The following is an 18849-nucleotide window of genomic DNA, read 5'->3' as shown; positions in this document are numbered from 1 at the left end:
ACGTCTTTAAAGTTTACATTCCGAACGAAATAATAGGTATAGAAAAGCTTTAACATTCTAATCATTCGTAGTATCTTCAAAGAAGTATGTATAAAATATCATTGAAAAATAATGCTCGCACGTTCATTTTATAATAATTTCGTATTTTAGATACATGCCCCCATAAATTATTACAGCTATTGACTAGGCTCTACGATAATCTTTTTGACACTACATTAACTGCACCAATGTTAAATTCCACCCAATACTTTCATTATCTTTATATATATAAATTCAGTGTCTTGATGTTTCTTTCCAGTAAACCAATAAACTGATAAAACATGATTAAAATCCGTTCCTGGAGTGCAATTTAGTCCAATTTGAGATATAGTATATTTCGATTTGGGATCCATAAGTAATTTTATTTCCAATATTTGTTTTGTATGGACATATTTTCTATGAGAGATTTTATTGATGCACGGTGTGACAGTTCTGCTGTAAAACAATTTCATTATAACAACAGGGAGCATATTTCACGAAAGAGTTCTTGTTGTTATGAAATACAGAACAACGTCTGTCGGGTCTGCTAGTAACGTAACATAATAATACTTTGATTCACTATTTTCCAGGCACGATGCACTTCTGGCCCTTCGATGTTTACTACTTCAGAGCGTGGATGCTCAGAGATGGAAGCAAATACTAAACATGCAGTCACATATGGAATGTAGGATGCCGGGAACAGAAGCTTATGAGTAATTTATTTAATTTAATAATTTTATTTTAAAGAATATGGGGACAAACGTGTTGCAGGTGACGATGTTGAGTGATAATGCACCGCACATGGTCTTTTGCAACACCAGAGCAATCCTAATAGTTCAAAATCAAAATGAAATCAAAATCACTTTATTCATGTAGATGACGGTAATGACACATATGAAAACGGTTGAGCGAATGAGAAGAAGTCGCAAGAAACTCAATGCCACTCTTTTAAATCAAGATTTACATTTTCATCATTTTACAAATCATTTCAATTACAATATAATATGTAAAGTGATGCATCAAACATACTCAAACGCCAAATAGTCAATGCCTTACACGAGTAAGTCAAAAAAGTTAATGTAAAGTAAAACAAAACAAAACTTAGTGTGCTCCATCATCCACATACATAAACATAGATTATAATAACTTTTAAGAATCTGAAGCAGAGCCTCCCGTAACAGGATCATCCTGCCACCACAAGTAGCGGCTCTTTCACGAGCATGACGCATGGGCCAGCCATCGCGTCCCTCGACCATATTTTAGAGAAGGGGACGACTCGTCCCATGTCGCCGCCACAAGCAGTGCCATTTAAGCAGCCTATTACGAGAACTGAACCAAACAAAAAAAAGAAGAATCCTAATCTCCATAGCAATACTACCAAATACCTCTACTTACAATGAATGTATTGATATTAACAGACGTCCATGGAAATATATTATAACTTTTACCAAAGTATTTAAAGATTGCTTATGGTGTTATATACTCACATTGTTGTACGTTGGTACCATTGGTTGGTACGGAAGGCACTCTGTATGTGAGTCTGATTTGTACTTGATCGATTTGAGAAGGTGACCCCTGATTTATAAGCGTTGATCAGTGCGAATTAAAGTTCAATACCTTAATTGTACTTATGGAAAAAGTAGTAAGTAGTGAGAACCACACTATGATTGAACGCTAAGTGGGATAACAGTGTGGTGGACGAATTTTGTCGTCAGAAATAAGATCAGGTTGAAGGCGCACTATGATTCAAATTCCGTATGAAACGGTTAAGCATTTGTTTTGAAAATTTATTTGTTTATTAATTTCTAAAATTCATTTTAATTTTTGTATAACCGCAACTGCTGGCAAAAAATTGTTTATTAATCCGTTTACAGAGTACTGGATTCCTGCATTTATTGTTGCAAATCGTTTGCGTTCAAATCAATCGAGCTGGTATCAGGCTGCATCAGTCTAGTTATTTGTAGCAACAACTCTATGGTTCGTCTTCAAAAAGGCGGCCCAATACTTAAACACACTTGATAACGTATAATAAGAACGAAACATTGACATTTTTAGGCACAAGCACACCTGCGTCTAATTGAGCGATAGTCTGGACAAGCGTGAAGTATTGCCGTATTCTAGTGGTCACACCCAATTTCTAAGCAGCCTGTTTGACTTAATCTTTCATATTATGACTTTCCTGCTTGCAGTCACTTGACATATACAAGTCTTCACTAAGCTTGGAATTATATTCGTTTTCTAAAGCGGAACGTCTAATATACGATGTTTAATAATATTAACAACTAAATTTGACATGTTAGGGATAGCCTATAATGGGTGCCAATTGATACAATATGCATGCTGAAACTTATATTCATTAATATAAACATCCATCGCTCGAATATAAACATACACCTACCCGGATCCGAACTCGGGAAGTCCATTCAACAGTCAGGATCACTAAACACTGAGCTATTTAAGTGGTCATAGTCAATCATTAATCCAAATAACTTCCAACCAAACCAAACAGGACTTCCTCTAAGCCACGTGTGCGAAAAATCTAGAGCATTGTTTGAGTTTTTCCAGCTGACTTTATCAAAACAACTTAACTACATTCCTAACCACTTAAATAGAATCTTGGACTTGGCGATAACGGATTCCCCTGATACTATCTCACTAAGTCATACCATTGCTGTTTGCCGCTTAGACTCACACCACCCTCCCTTTGAGCTTACCCTACTTAGTGGTCGAGCCCCGTTGCTTGAACTCAACAACTCTATAACTGAGAAACTCTGTTTTCATAAGACCGATTACGAGAGCTGTAATAGGGAAATTCAAGACTTTGATTGGGAGCAGTCGGCTTTGCAACTTGATTGTGATGAGTTCGTTCATTGTTTTTATAACACTTTGTATGAAATAATTGAAAAGTACACACCCAAAACCAAAGTACGCAAAAAATCTTATCCCGTTTGGTTTTCTACTGGGCTAATAAAGTTGCTAAAATCTAAATTTAAATTTCATGTCAAATTTAAAACTTACGGTAATCCAAGAGATTATGATACTTTTGCAATGTTAAGATGTAGAGCTAAGGTAGTTTTTGATCAATGTTTTCGCACATATATAAATCGCATAGAGTCCGATCTGGCTATAAACTTAAAAGCGTTTTGGCGTTACACTAAAAATAAGAAAGTCACTAATGCCTACCCAAGACAGATGAGTTACAATAACCGATACGCTAATGATGGCCCTGGCATTGTGAACTTGTTTGCTGATCATTTCTCGTCGGTTTACTCTATGAACGCTAATAGTAATGTGAACTATATTCCTGACTTTCCTCCTTCGGCTTTTTCAATCTGCCAATTTTCAGTGTCTCTAGAAAATGTTATTCAACAGCTTAAATCCATTGATTTATCCAAAAATTCTGGACCAGATGGTATACCACCCATTTTAATTCGTATGTGCGCTGCGAGTCTCGCCAAACCCCTCGTTCTTATTTACAACAAATCACTACAAAATGGAATCTTTCCTGCTTTATGGAAGATTGCTAAAGTAACACCAATATATAAGACTGGGGACAAAACAGATGTCACAAACTACCGCCCGATAACCATTCTAAGTTGGTTCGCCAAAATCTTTGAAAGGCTTGTGTATGCACATGTCTTTAACCATCTGAAGCCCATCTTAAGCTCACGTCAGCACGGTTTCTTTGCGGGTCGTTCAACTGTTTCTAACTTACTGGTATATACTTCATTCTTATGTGACACAATTAACGATAAGAGTCAGGTTGATTCGATATATACAGATTTTGCGAAAGCTTTTGACTACGTTCACCATTCAGTGCTTTTATGTAAGCTACATCACCTGGGAATTCATGGTAATCTTCACAGATGGCTCACATCTTATTTATCAAATCGTACGCAACTAGTTGCGTTGAGTGGCTTCGAGTCAGTCCCATTTCTTGCTAGCTCTGGTGTGCCTCAAGGCTCAAATCTAGGTCCTTTGCTTTTTTTGGCATTTATAAATGACTTATTATCCAAAATTCGATGTGAGTGTCTGGCGTACGCCGATGATATAAAAATTTTTCGTAAAATAAACGGTCCAGAAGACTGCTCATTGCTGCAAAGGGACATCGAGACTATTTGGCAGTGGTGTAAAAGTAACCGCATGATGCTGAATATAAAAAAGTGTCAACTCATTACATTTACTCGCAAGAAAAATCCATTTGTTCATGATTATTTTATCGATGGTAATGTTCTAGATCGTGTGAATGTGATAAGGGACTTGGGCGTCATCTTTGACTCGGATTTATCCTTCAAAAGCCATTACGATGATATTTGTTCAAAGGCAAATAGGATGTTAAGCTTTGTTATTAGAATCGCCAGACCATTTAAACAGGAAAACTCCTGGATATTATTATACAAAGGTTTAGTGAGAAGTATCCTGGAGTATTGCTCAGTGATTTGGTCTCCAATTTATAATGTTCACCGTGATAGAATAGAGTCAATTCAGCGGCGGTTTGTAAGAGTTCTTTGTAGCAGGTTGGGTGTTAGACGTAAAATTCCGGAATACTCTGAACGCTGACGTAAATTTAACTTGCATAGTCTTGATAAACGGAGATGGGTATCTGATATGTGCGTCTTACATAACATTGCGAATGGTTTTATGGATAGTCATCTATTAAGTTTGATAAACTTTAAAGTTCCAACACGATCTGTGCGTATTCCATGTTTATTTTCGATCAATTCCTCAAATAATAATGTATCGCATAACAACCCGATTATGAGAATTTGTAGAGAATTTAACGAAGTGTGTGCTGATTTTGATATATTCTTTACAAATGTAGACATTTTTAAAAATACTCTTTATAAAACTTTCTAGTTTATCTAAAATAATTTAATGTTTAACTAAATTTCGTTATACTGTAATTACTATTGTGTCCACTTATTAATTTTTTATTTTTTTTTACTGTATTTGGTGAATGATGTGTACAATTTTAATTGGATCTCAGGATCATAAAAATGTGCTGTACTTGTTATTAGATGATAGTTTTATCTTGTTATCTGTTATTGTACCTACTTGTAAATAAATAAATAAAATAAATAAACTTATCCTAACTGATTTTTCTGTTTCAGAGAAGCCGAGGAATTCATCGTCGAATACCTCATCAAGAATTTTATAAGTAAACTCGATAATGATACTAAGATGAAATATTTACCAGAAATGTCTAAGGAACTGTTACATCGAATCTGTGGTATAATCGACACCAATGCTCTAGAAATTCGGTTACCGGATGGTTGTGAATTGAATGGCTTGTATGCAAGGACTTGTATAATGGAGCATAGCTGTATTCCAAATACAAAACATACTTTTAATGTTAATGCAAATAGCAAAAAGGATCTATATAGTATAATTGTAAAAGCTGTTGTTCATATTCCCAAAGGAACTAATATTTCGACTATGTACAGTCATGCATTATGGGGAACACAAGCGAGGCGACAGCATTTAAAAGACACGAAATACTTTTCATGTGAATGTCCTCGATGCAGCGATCCAACAGAATTAGGGACATACTTCAGCGCTATGAAGTGTATTGGAGATGGTAGAAAGTTATGCGATGGAATACACTTACCAGAAAATCCCTTAGATGATGAAACTGATTGGGCTTGCAGTAAATGTAATGCTAAAGTTGGAAATTCACAAGTTAATGCCATAGTTGTGCAAATGGGAGAAGAAGTGGATAATGTATTGATGATGGGTGGCGTGATTTCAGTGCTTGAAAATCTGCTGTGTAGATTATCAACATTTTTACACTCGAATCATTATCATTTATATACGATAAAACATTCCTTGATTCAGTTATATGGACGACAGTCCAGTTATATGTCAGAGGATATTTTAGATAAAAAGATTGTCATGTGTAGGGATTTAATTTCAATTACGACAGTTTTAGATCCCGGTAATGCTAGACTAAGTTTATATAAAGCTGTTTTGCACCACGAACTCTTTTCAGCTTTATTATTAAAATGTAAAAAAGTAAAAAGTGATGGATCCATAAAAAAAGAAGAAGAAATAAAGCCTCAAATCGTTGAAGCTAAAGATGCTGTGTATACAGCTATTGAGGCGTTAAGAGATGATCTAGAAGAAACATCGGGTAAAAAGCTAATGAATGTATTAGAAAAAAGTAAACGAGAATATGAAATATTTTGTAAAGAAAAGAATATCAATATTTGAGTAAATTTTAATATCACCATTAAGATTAAATTAGATAAATTACATTAAACAAAATAGTACTAAATAAATATTGTACTTAAAATTAATATCACAGTTGTTTTTGTCATGTTCACGTAACAATATTTTATAGTAATACTAACAATATTTGGCATTTTGATAACACATTTTATGTATTAAAATAACATTATTTAGAATATCTGAAGTACAGATAATGTGCTATAAGGGGCATAATTTTTTTGTTTATCTCTTTGTTTTATCTCTACTATTATACATTTTCAGTAGCAAAAATATGATATCTGACATTAATGGAGCCAAATAACAGATTCAGATTCACTAAAATAGTATTCACATTTTTCATCTAGTAGACAAGACTTATTTTTTCTTGTTACTTTTGAGGTTTTTTTTGGAAATTATATTCTATATTAGCGTTTTTCTATTAGGTTTCTAAACTCGTCTAGGAAACCATCTTACGCTTCTCGTATCAGTCACGCTCTGCTGAATCCATTCAGTGAATCTCGATACTCTTGTGTAGATACCGGGCATCCTAGCTCTTGCACATCCGCTTCCTGTTGATACTACCCCGATTACCATAGTGTGACCTTTATCGCCCTTCAGCATGAGTGGACCGCCGCTGTCAGCCTGTTTACATAAATACTGTATTGACTTAGAAGACTTGATTCATTTATTCTATTTCATCTTAATTTAGTCTTCTAGTTAGTGTTCTATCTTTCTATCATAGTCTAAGAATGTACCTATTATAATAGAATTAAGTTCAATTTAGTTTTTTTTATTCTAACAAGGATTGGCAGAGTATTTAAAAAAATATTGACCCACATTCGAAATAAGAAATCATCGTTGCCTTTTAATTTAAATTATTTTTTGCTTATTTTTTTTAATTATATAAAATGTAACCTTTCTTATAGAAACAGGTTATAACTTGATGTAAGCAAGCATCATCTGCCCATACCAGAAGCAATACGATTTGTATCATAAAATATCAGAAAACAACAAGGTATAATAGTATGATGCATATCGATCAATATATTATATGGAAATGTATGTACAAAAGCATACATTCCACTGCGCCCTAAAAGCTTAGATGGAATATTTCATGGGAATATATTGATATATTGGCATAATCAGATCCAATTCATGTTTATGGAAGAAAAGGACAAAAGAACGTTTGTGCCACTTGATGCTTAGTCGTCAAATTTCAAATTCAAATTCAAACATTTTTATTCAAAAAAGAATGTGACATCACTTATTGAAAGTCAAAAAACTACCACCCATTCCAAAATGAATGCCTCAGGCCTGAGAAGAATGGGCGCAACAAACTCAGCGGGCTTTTTTTTTCATCAAAAATATGTTTTACAATAATTAAAGTAGCATTTACAAAGTAACATTGTACAATTAAACTTATTATTTACTATTTAATAGCATGAGGGCGGTCGCTCCATTCCCAATCTGTGGTATCATTAAGAAAGTCATTTATGCTATAGTAACCTTTACCACACATACTTTTAAACACAAACGTCAGCGGTGGCTATACTCTCTTTGACATCAGAGGAATCGCATGAGCATCCTTTTAGGTATATGTATAATAGCGATCTAAAATACGGCACAGTAGAAGTGGTGGCAAAAGCAGAAGTGTCTCGAAAGGTGACTAATCAACTAAAGCCTACCAATGGGAGGCTCCTTTGCACAGGATGCCGGCTAGATTATGGGTACCACAACGACGCCATTTTCTGACGTGAAGCAGTAATGTGTAAGTACTTTTGTGTTTCGGTCTGAAGGGCGTCGTAGCTAGTGAATTTACGGGGCAAATGAGACTTAACATCTTATGTCTCAAGGTGACGAGCGATTATGAGATGATGTGCGCAATTATTGTAGTAATTAGAATTTTTGGGTTTTTCAATAATCCTGAGTGGCACTGCATTGTTATGGGCAGAGCATATCAATTACTGTGGTCAGCTGAACATGCTACTTGTCTCGTCCCTTATTGTCAAAAATAGCTAGATATCATTGTATTATGTATGTACCGAAAGACGCAGTGTTGGTAGACCACAAGATTGACCGACGATCTAGTCAAGATCCCCGGAATACGTTGGATGAGGGCAGCGCAGGACCGATCGTCGTGGAAATCTTTGGGGGATCCCTTTGTCCAGCAGTGGACGTCTTCCGGCTGATGATGATGTATGTAGTACAGATTAAGATGTTTGTTACATACATGCGTAAAGAACTATAGATTAACATACAAAAGTAAGACAATCTAAAAATGTACCCAGCAAGAATCTCTGCCTCCAGTTTCGTATCCCGCACACATTTGAGTCCCGACTACATTTATCTTGCTACCTTTGGATTTGTACCAGTCATTACACTCATTGTTGTTAACAACTATTACATCGGTTTTTTGCAGAATGTTTGGTCGTGTACCTGAAAATCGGTCGTGTACATGCAATTAAATTTCATACAAATAAATAACAATCACAAATATGTGAAAAATGAATCTATCCTGACGCTATATTGTTCAAGAATTTACCAATTAATTACTATCAAAACAAAACAATGATAATAACTATATTTACTTGGAGGAAGTGTACCAAGAATACTGCATAAATTTGTTTCAATATGCATACAATGAAAAAGTCTAAACCACAGTAGACATATGTCTACTGTGTTTAAACTGAACTGTAGGTACCTATTGAATGCGGAATAGTTCATGGCTACTTTTTCATATTATTGGATGTTTAGTAAAAAAAAGTCTCTCATGGATATCTCGAACACTAGAGGTCAACAAATGCGAAGCCGGCTTTTGAGATGAGAGAAATGCTCTAGACACAAAGGTCCTTAAATCGTATCGGTTTGGGAATTCAGTAGCCCACAGATGATCCACAAAGTTGCTGTGCGAAGCTAAAACTTTCCATTGAAAGGCTGGGCTATCGAATGCCAGACGACTAACGTGATGCGAGAGAAGTTTTGAATATTAATCCGGTGGTGATGTTGGCTGCTGGTATTAACTTGAACATCTCCTTCGAACACTGTAAGTTGAAGATAATAATAATTTAATTTGTCAGTATCAAACAAAAACTAAAGATAAGGCGGCAGAATTGGTGGATGAGCATTGCACAATTATTTCTACTGCAGCTATATTTCATTAGGATCTTCACAGCTGAAAAATTATTCCAAAGGCTGAATTTGTAAAACTAATGAAAAACGATATTAATTTAGCAAATAGAATGATAGATACCAATTTCTCTGTTCTCGTTTGTAAATCCCCATCCTGCGACGATGGCTGCTCGACCACTGTAGTCTGGAGATATAGCTTGAGGTAGACAAGCTGGGCGTAATTCACTGGTCCACACCAACTGTTTTATAGTTTTTAGTAACGCTACATCGTTGGTCTTCTTTTTACACCTGAAACGTAAGTAATATTATAAAATTATGACATTACAGAACTATTTGGAGTTAAATACGAGGTAGCAACAGTTGTTGATAACATAATGTTGAGAAATAAAGAGGTGAGTGGATTGATAAAAGTAGATTGATTGCACAAATTTCAGGCAAATGTAAAAGAAAGTGTTGGCAAAGGTCGATCAGATCGGTGATGTATTGAAAAGGAACAAGGACAAGAGTACCAAGTATGAGATAGCATCTATGAAGGGTTGCATGTTGAAGAGAAAAGGCAACTATGTCAGGACCATCAAATCGAGGTCTGCAATCTGTATAGATTGCAGAACCATAACCTTATGGGAGATAGTCTTGATTGTTTGTTTGTTTGTAAGTGAGCAAATAGTTTTGTCAAGGTAATTTGAGTACTCAAACACTTTTCTCCTTTTCAGCAATGATTTTCCTACGTCTCGGTATTTGCTTTGTTATTTGAGTAAATACTAAATGGTAGGAATATTTTACTCAACTTCAATTCCAACGTAGCAGCAAACTAACGCGTGAGATATTAATATTTATGTTTGACAATCAATTCTGATATTTTTTTTTGTGTACCTGTTTCATGTTCCTTTGGAATAGTTTTTACGATTTTGATGAAATTTACAAAACAGATATTTACGGGAGCGTGCCAGGTCTCATCTTCGGAAAACATGATTTACTGATTTAAAAAATCACTTTTAAAGGATTAAAACGCGTTTTATTGCAACTGTGTTTTTACGTAAAAGCTATATTTTTATTTTTATTTTAGTTAAACCGACGTATAATATGGTGTTTAACTTTGTCGATCTATGTTATGCTGACATATAAGATTTTATTCATCTACATATTCATAATTAAACGCGATCACAACATTTTATATCTGAACTATAATTATTCTGAGAACTAAACTAAGATTCAACACAATCAGTTCAAGAAAATTTAAATTTCACTTGTATGATCTAAAACAACATAAAAACAAACCAACTAACTTCGCCGGCGAAGACGAGGTCCCAATTTTGTGAAGAACTGCACACGTCACTTACAATAGTGCTGCGTCGAGGAGAATCAGACTGACAAGTTTCTTCCTTTTCGAAGCCCTAGGCCGAGATATTGTGTCTCACCAGAGATGCCCCAAGATAATTTTTGCTTAATACTGACCCACATATCTATGATAACACACTGCATGGAAACAAAAGGCATAAAAGGCATTTATTCTCGCTAAATTGTTTCCTTTAGAATTATTTTTGATGTCATTACTAATATACTAGAAACTACTAGGTACCGCTTCGGAAATAAATGGCGCTCTGAGAGAGATGAAACGGCGCAATAAAACTATACAGTTAAGGCATAATTAATTGAATAACGAGCGCAGATGATTGCAAAACAATAAAATGGGACTATATCTCTTAAAGCAAACAATTTTTTTTACAACAATGAACAACAAAATATTATACGTGGGTAACACTGAAAATGTTTAGAACTGGCCAGTTAGAAACATAGCAAATGAAAACTTTTTTTTTAATTTCAATATGAGAACTCTTTAACCTAATGTAACTCGGTAACCCAATGTAGTATGTTGTATTCATTTGTCATTTGTTTTGGTGAATTGGCGGCAAATATAAAACTCTTGTTACACGTGAAAATAAACCTAACGGGAGAAAATTTTCGGTCAATGATTTATTATGACTTTCGTTGTGGGCTTAATCAACAACAAAGCTATAATTGGCTGCGATTAGCATTTCTTAATGAAGCCCCATCTCGTGCCACTGTTTACAATTTGTTTTAACGAGTTTGAGTGTGAAAGTAGCAATCTCAATGATGATCCGCGTGAGGAACGTTCTTTAACAGCGACTACTGAAGATAACATCAGTGCTGTGCGACGCATGATAGAGGAAGATAAGAGAGTGACCTATCAGCAGATACGTGAAAGCCTAGGCATTCGTATGAGTCAAGTTCAAAAAATATTACACGAACATTTAAGCGTCAGGAAGCTTTGTACCAGATGCATTCCCCATACTTTAACCGATGACCAGAAATACCTTCGCATGGATTGGTGTCGCCAAATGTTACATAAGTTCAACGGCGGTGACTCAAACGCTGTATTAGATCACAGGTCCTGAAAGCTGGATATATTGCTACGAACCCGAAACCAAAAGACAATCAGCTCAGTGGGTGTTTCCTTTCGAGGATCAGCCAACTAAGGTAAAGAAAGGAAGAAGTCAAGGTAAGAAGATGATTGCCTCATTCTTTGGTCGGAAAGGTCATTTCGCGACAGTTGTGCTAGAAGATGCAATGACAGTTACTGCAGACTGGGATGTTAATCCAAAACAACTCTTGGAAAAAAATCGACAGCAGCGCCTTCGAACCAGGACCTTCACTACGACAATGCTGCAGCGCACTCCGCAAAACAGACTGTTGAATATTTGACTATGGCAGGTGTCGAGATAATGAGTCATCCGCCATACAGTCCTGACCTGGTGCCCTGTGACTTTTATTTATTCCCAAGAACTAAAGATAAAATTCGAGGTATTCGCTTTACGAGCCCTGAAGATGTGGTGAAAGCGTACGAAAATGCCATAGAAGAGACCCCTAAGAAAGAATGGACCCCCTGCTTCTCACAGTGGTTCCATCGAATGCGACGATGTGTAGAGAGGAACGGAGATTACTTCGAAAAACAAAAAAGTATTTGCAACATTCTAAATTAAGCCGTTTCTCATTTTCTAAACATTTTTAGTGTTACCTAGGTATTAACAATAATACTGCACATCGCATAAAATGTTTACAAAATATTTTTTCCTTTATCCTATCTGTAATACAGGAATGTATGCAATGAAATTCCTAAATGATAAGACATATTAGAATTTACAGACATTTAGAGATAAACATATTTTTTTATACACGTGTACAAAATTACGTCAAGTGTCAGTTCAGACGTGGAACATCATTAGGGATACCGAAATCACTACCATGTATCAACTCTGTTCCGGAATCTTTCATAGTTTTCAGGTTGTTATGTTTTTTCCAATTTTGGTAGAATCCTGTCTTACCAGAAATAATAAGTCACAGTCTCATCAATTATAGAGATATGATTTTTTCTTGGATGGGTATAAAATGTAAAACTTGCATCAGGAAACGTGACCTGATCGAAAATTCGTAAGGCAGTCGTTGAAATTATGCATGAAAATTGATTTTTCTGAGAGATAACCTTTTTAATTTAATATAATTGTAATAGTTCTGAAGTGTTCAATTATTTACGTAATATAGATTGTAATTTTTATGAATTTTGTTTTTTACCAAATAATTGCTAGTATTTCTGAATTATGTGAAATCCATTGTATGGATCTGGCAGCAAATATTTTTGGATAGGTATATTTTCACAAATATGTATGGAATCCCTTCATTACACACACGCAAAATATTTGTGGTCAGGTCTAATACTATAAAGTCACAAAGAAAATTTGAATCATAGTTAGGATAAAAAAATCTATATAAATCATGAATGAACATTGAAAAGATACTGAAACGATAGCAAAAGCGTAGTTTGAAGCGTAGCAACTAATTATTATGCTTTGAATAAAAATTTTAATATAATACCTCGTCTATTTCTATAAAACTTTTCTAAAAAAAAATAGGACAGGTTGGATGAGGGCAGTGTAGGATCGATCGTCATGGCGATCTTTGGGGGAGGCATTTGTCCAGCAGTGGACGTCTTCCGGCTGAAATTACTAGCCAAGTAACAGTATATTTAATATAAATACCACTTCACACTATACTAGAGTGAACTAAATGGTGCCGTAAAATAGTGCCTCTGTACGCGCGTAACGTAAAAAATCAAATCTCTTCCTTTTTTATAAAAGCGTCATAAGAATATTACAATAGATCAAATAAGATTTGCTAAATACGAACTTCAAATATATATTCTAAACAACGCGAACGTGACTGTAAAGTTAAACTTTGCTACAAAATTTTAAAGCCGGATTACCGGTTATATTATGAATATAAAAAAAATCGAAAGGTGTGCTGGGACACATAGTAGAAGTGAAACTTCAACGGAGAAAGTTTAAAAACAAATACTTCAAAGAAATATATTAAAAAAAAATTGCCAAAAAAAAATCCTTCAATAAAATGTTGTAATAATATTAAAAATAATGTATTCTATCTCATTCTCTCGCCGGCTGAATCCTACTCATTTACCTGTTTGTGTCTCTATCGTCTCGCTTTTTCGTTTCATCGAGTTTGAAATCACAATGATTCTAAAAAGGTTTCACTTCGAAATAGAAATATCGAAGAAAGTAAATGAACGACGACCTATGTCTTACTCTACCTGTATTCGGGATGTGGAATGATTTGGGACAACGATTCTCTCCTTTCATTTGTAGAGATGTCCGTGTAACCGACTACAGCTGTCAACTGCTTTGCCTTATAGAAATCATCAAAAACACTGAAAAAAAAAAACATAAAGATAATTTCTGCTTATTGAGATCCCAAAATACACTAACAATAGTAAATTGGTGTTGTACGAAGGAAAGGAAGGCATGGAAGATGTGAACTATTATTAATTAATTGAGAGCTATGAATAATTATAATGTATGTCGTAAATTTTAATCCCAATTAATTGGTTTTGATGTTTAACCTCTTGGGGGGCTTCTCTGCATAGGATGAAATCTAGGTGGGTACCACAGCGGTACCTTTTTCTGTCTGAACCTATATTATGGATTGGTCTCCGCTGCGCTCTAACTAGATAACACCGGCGTGGTCACAAAGTGCGGCAACTAAAACTACGTCCAAGTGGGCGTACTCGAGCCAGTCTCGAACTATGTGTTACGTTGACGTGCCACATGTTCTGTTAAACTTTGCTAAAAATTGAAATTAAAATGCCGCGTTGCGTAGTAAAACTTGGTAAGAATAAACTACAAGAAATAAAAAAGACACTGGGATCACATATCATCAGTTAGTATTTTGTATTTTATTAATTTCAATGGATAATAAAACGAAGCGTAAGTTAAAAAATTTGAAAGATGCCATTGACTGTCAAGATCTTTTAGTCAAGCATCTAATAGTTGCCGTAATAAAACATCTATTGTTCTTAGGTAGTGCAGTATCTCGTTGGTGCGCAGCGGGGACCAATCCTTAATTAAGCTTGTGAAATTATTAAATATATAGTTTCTTACAGGAGGACAAATTAATCAAACTGCCGCAGTCTGAATTATGATTATTCGCATTTATGTTTTATAATAATTTACAACTATATATAACGAGGAGCCAGTGCTCTGTGAGGAGGGTCACTTGGCGTTGCGTAGAGATATCGCTTCATTGTGTGTCTTCTACCGCATTTATCACGGGGAGTGTTCCAAAGAGCTGTTTCAGCTCATTCCTGCCGCCGAAATCCACCTTCACGCGACACGCCACAAATCAAGATAATATCATCCTAACTATCTGGATATGTGGCATTCACCCACAGTGCGGTTTCCAAGGAACTTTCATCCACCTACAGCCGAGTTGTAGAATGAACTTCCTTGTGCGGTTTATCCAGAATGCTGGTACCTTAAAAAAGATGCGTAAACATTTCGAAAAGGTTGGCAACGCTTCTCTGCTTCCTCTTGTGTTGCAAGAGAATGTGGCGTCGCTTATTTGTCCACCACTTCCATAAAAAATATGCACACTTTTAAAGTAAATGCTGCATAAATAGATAAAGACATTGCTATATATTCTACTTCTTCGTCGGATTACTCATGACAGAGCAGTCGTGGTCACATCGAACGACGACCGATTCTACTCCAGTCATCCCTGGCTGTTGCTTCTCTGGCACATTTGTTGAGGGGAGTATTGGTTAGGGCTTTGATCTGGTCTATCCAGCGCATAGTAGAGCTCTTGACCAACTGCCGCTGACCCTTCCCTGAACAACAAGTCTCTCTATGGCATGCTCTCCACGTCGCGTGATATGTCCGAAGTATCTGAGGATACGGGCTCTGACTATAGATGAAAGCCTTTCTTTCAACTTGATTTCTTCAAGTATCGAGACGTTATTGCGGCGTTGTGTCCAAGATACTCGTAGCATTCGTCTCGTGCTATATATAATTGTTTTTTATTATAATAAATTAATTCAAATTATCACAGTCTCCGGCAGTGTTATTGATTAAAAGATCTTTTTTTTTAACAAAATTAAGTCTAAACTGCGAGAATTCTTATCTATTTGTAATCTCCCAGAGAGCCATAATTAACATCAAAAATAATTATAACATATCAATTTTGGAAAAATTTATGTCATAACTTTCCCAAAAATAAAATAGCTTCAAAAAAAAATAGCAAAAATTTATTTGACTGAGAATAGGATAATGATGGAACCTGCAGACGCAGTGGCCAGCTGTGAGGAGCCACCTGTCGCTGATGATTGTAGCTCCACACTGGTGGGTTCCCTGTCTCCACAGACTGGCCGCCCAGGGGAACTCTCCATGGGAACTATCACTTCCACCTACAATCCTAGCATTCCTCGCCGAATGTATTCCGCATTCTACATCTGCAACTAAATACGGTCTACCTTTAATCTAATATAATCTAATATAATAATAATATATATAATACGTAAAGCGAAAAATTTGTAAACTTGCTTTAAAAAAAATTGCGCGAACGTATGAATGTGTAATTAAAAACAGTTAAAGCTTAAATGAAGAAGATGTGCATAATACAATTTGCTTATCTATGCCTAATAAATACATTAAATTGATACACAAATTAAATTACACACGATAGTACTTGAAGGACACACTGAAAATGAAACTGGCCAGTTTGAAACACTGCTAAAGAAATCTTTTTTTGAATTTCAATTTTAGAACTCTTTGGTAACCTAATGTAGTATATAGGATTCATTTGTCATTTGTTGTTGTGAATTGGCGGCAAAACTAAAACTCTTGTTACACGTGAAAATGAACCTAACGCGAGAAAATTGTCAGTCAATGATTTATTATGACTTTAGTTGTGGGCTTACTCAACAACAAAGCTATGATAGGCTGTGATTAGCATTTCTTAATGAAGCCCCATCTCGTGCCACTATTTACAATTGGTTTAACGAGTTTAAGCGTGGACGGAGCAATCTCAATGACGATCCGCGTGAGGGACGAAGAGGAAGATGAGAGAGTTACCTATCAGCAGATACGGGCAAGCCTGGGCATTGGTATGAGTCAAGTTCAAAAAATATTACACGAACATTTAAACGTCAGGAAGCTTTGTACCAGATGCATTCCCCATACTTTAACTGACGACCAGAAACACCTTCACATGGACTGGTGTCGCCAAATGTTACATAAGTTCAACGGCGGTGACTCAAATGCTGTATTAGACATCGTCACAGGTGATGAAATATGTGATATACATGCAAACTTCCACCGAAAATTGGTTTGAACGAGATCTAGTAAGTAGTTTTTTTAAAACGTATCAATGATGAGAGCTCATTTGCACTGTCTAATTTTGAGCGACGGTTTTCCATCTTAATAATTTAATATCATTTTCCTTTCTATATAACTTTTATATTATGTTACTTGCTGCTACGGAACTCTTCTTGGGAGAGTCCGACTCGCAATTGGCCAATTTTTGTTGCATTGCAAGCGGTTAAAAAGTTAAGATGGGATTTTCTTATACAGAATCTGTACTCCGTTATGTTATACGGAGTAACTTATATTTGCTACGCTGAAATACCAAAATTCAGCACTATTCGATTATCGAGGTACGTTTTCTCTGCTTTGGATTTAAAAAAAAGACATTTATAATTATTTGAAAGGAATAAATTGTAGGTAGGTAAATAATGGGCGACCCCAGGTGTTTTTTTTTATTAAAATAAGGGACAGGACTAGCAGGACGTTCAGCTGATGGTAATTGATACGCCCTGCCCATTACACTGCAGTGCCGCTAAGGATTCTTGAAAAACCCTAAAAATTCTGAATGGCACTACAACTGCGCTCGTCACCTTGAGACATAAGATGTTAAGTCTCATTTGCCCAGTAATTTCACTAGCAACGGCACCCTTCAGACCGAAACACAGTAATGCTTACACATTGCTGCTTCACGGGAGAAAACGGCGCCGTTGTGGTACCCATAATCTAGCCGGCGTCTTGTGCAAAGGAGCCTCCCACTGGTAAATTATATGTTATTAATATGTCTTCGATAGTAATTCCTGTGTTTTTAACAATATGGGTACAACGTTATTTTTTAAACCACTTTCTCCCTCACTTTCTACAATAGAATTAGATTAAAGCCTCATATTAACATACAATATGTTTAAGAACAATTATATAAAATATTATAAACAAATTTTCGTTGTTTTGTCATATAAAAAAATAAAAAATATTGTTAATTATTTTTTGAGGTATAAAAAATAGATGACCGATACTCAAACCTACCAAATATCGTACATAAAATTTATCGTACTACAATAATCATTAGATTGCCATCTTGCAACTCGATTTCAGATCTGTAGATGGAATAGAATAAAATAAAAATCGCGATGCAAAAATTGGTAGTGATCGTAGAAGGGTGAAAGTTAGAAATTGTATGTATTTTTTAATGCTGAATCATAATAAAATAACAATAATAAAATTGGTTACTAAAATAAAAATAAAAATTTCGGGGTAAGAAAAATATGTTTATAGAAATCGGTTTAGGCGTTTCGGAGGAGTATCAGACACGAGAATTTTATATATAAGACAAGTACGAAAAGGCTTGCTGGGGAATAGGTGAAATGTTTACATAAAAATATTTCTATTGGATTTGTCAAATGTAATTTGTCATTTGTAAAATTAATTAATATTATTAAGTGTTTTTTTTTTTTAATTTAAAAATACTTACGATTCACAAAGCACAATCCGTAATCCACAAGCACAAATAAAATAAACAAAAGAACGCGACCCATTTTCACAACAGTTTCCTCTTATCTAAACTTGTCACAACAACGAAACTCCTTTTATTTTCCTCTTTACCTAAATCTCCGCAGGTAAAAGAGATCTCTAAGCATAGTGCATCGGAACTATACCACTGTTCATTTATATGTTATATTTAAAGGATGGTATGATTTCTGAAACAATCTTTCTTCATTTTCCGAAGGTCCGCCCCTATAGATAACTAGTGATGTTCACTAATTGTGTTGTTGTCGATAAAATTTATTTGTGTTTTATTTACAACGACAAAATGCTACTGAGTATTAGCAAA

The 18849-nt window shown here is 35.2% G+C and overlaps 2 protein-coding genes across 2 annotated transcripts in view; one reads left to right on the top strand and one right to left on the bottom strand.

Moving 5' to 3' along the window:
* The window catches only part of LOC126973878 (SET domain-containing protein SmydA-8), a 28430-nt gene extending 22116 nt beyond the window's left edge, over positions 1–6314 (top strand). The window contains exons 5-6 of the mRNA XM_050821236.1: positions 609–731; positions 5130–6314. Coding sequence (XP_050677193.1) covers positions 609–731; positions 5130–6228 — 1222 coding nt within the window. The 3' untranslated portion in view covers positions 6229–6314. The remainder of the gene's footprint in view (positions 1–608; positions 732–5129) is intronic.
* A 111-nt stretch (positions 6315–6425) lies between these two features.
* Positions 6426–18624, bottom strand: LOC126973931 (trypsin-1-like). The gene is made up of 6 exons (XM_050821307.1): positions 18490–18624; positions 15997–16174; positions 13976–14092; positions 9476–9642; positions 8510–8661; positions 6426–6867 (listed from the first exon to the last, which is right to left on the bottom strand). Exons 1-6 carry the CDS (start codon positions 18551–18553, stop codon positions 6673–6675), a joined length of 873 nt encoding a protein of 290 aa, XP_050677264.1. The 5' UTR covers positions 18554–18624; the 3' UTR covers positions 6426–6672.
* Between the last annotated feature and the right edge of the window lie 225 nt (positions 18625–18849).

The sequence above is a fragment of the Leptidea sinapis genome, chromosome 30, assembly GCF_905404315.1.
Source record: "Leptidea sinapis chromosome 30, ilLepSina1.1, whole genome shotgun sequence".
In the NCBI taxonomy this organism is placed as follows: domain Eukaryota; kingdom Metazoa; phylum Arthropoda; class Insecta; order Lepidoptera; family Pieridae; genus Leptidea; species Leptidea sinapis.
Note: the sequence above shows the minus strand (reverse complement) of the source record. Positions and strands in the feature narration are given on the sequence as shown.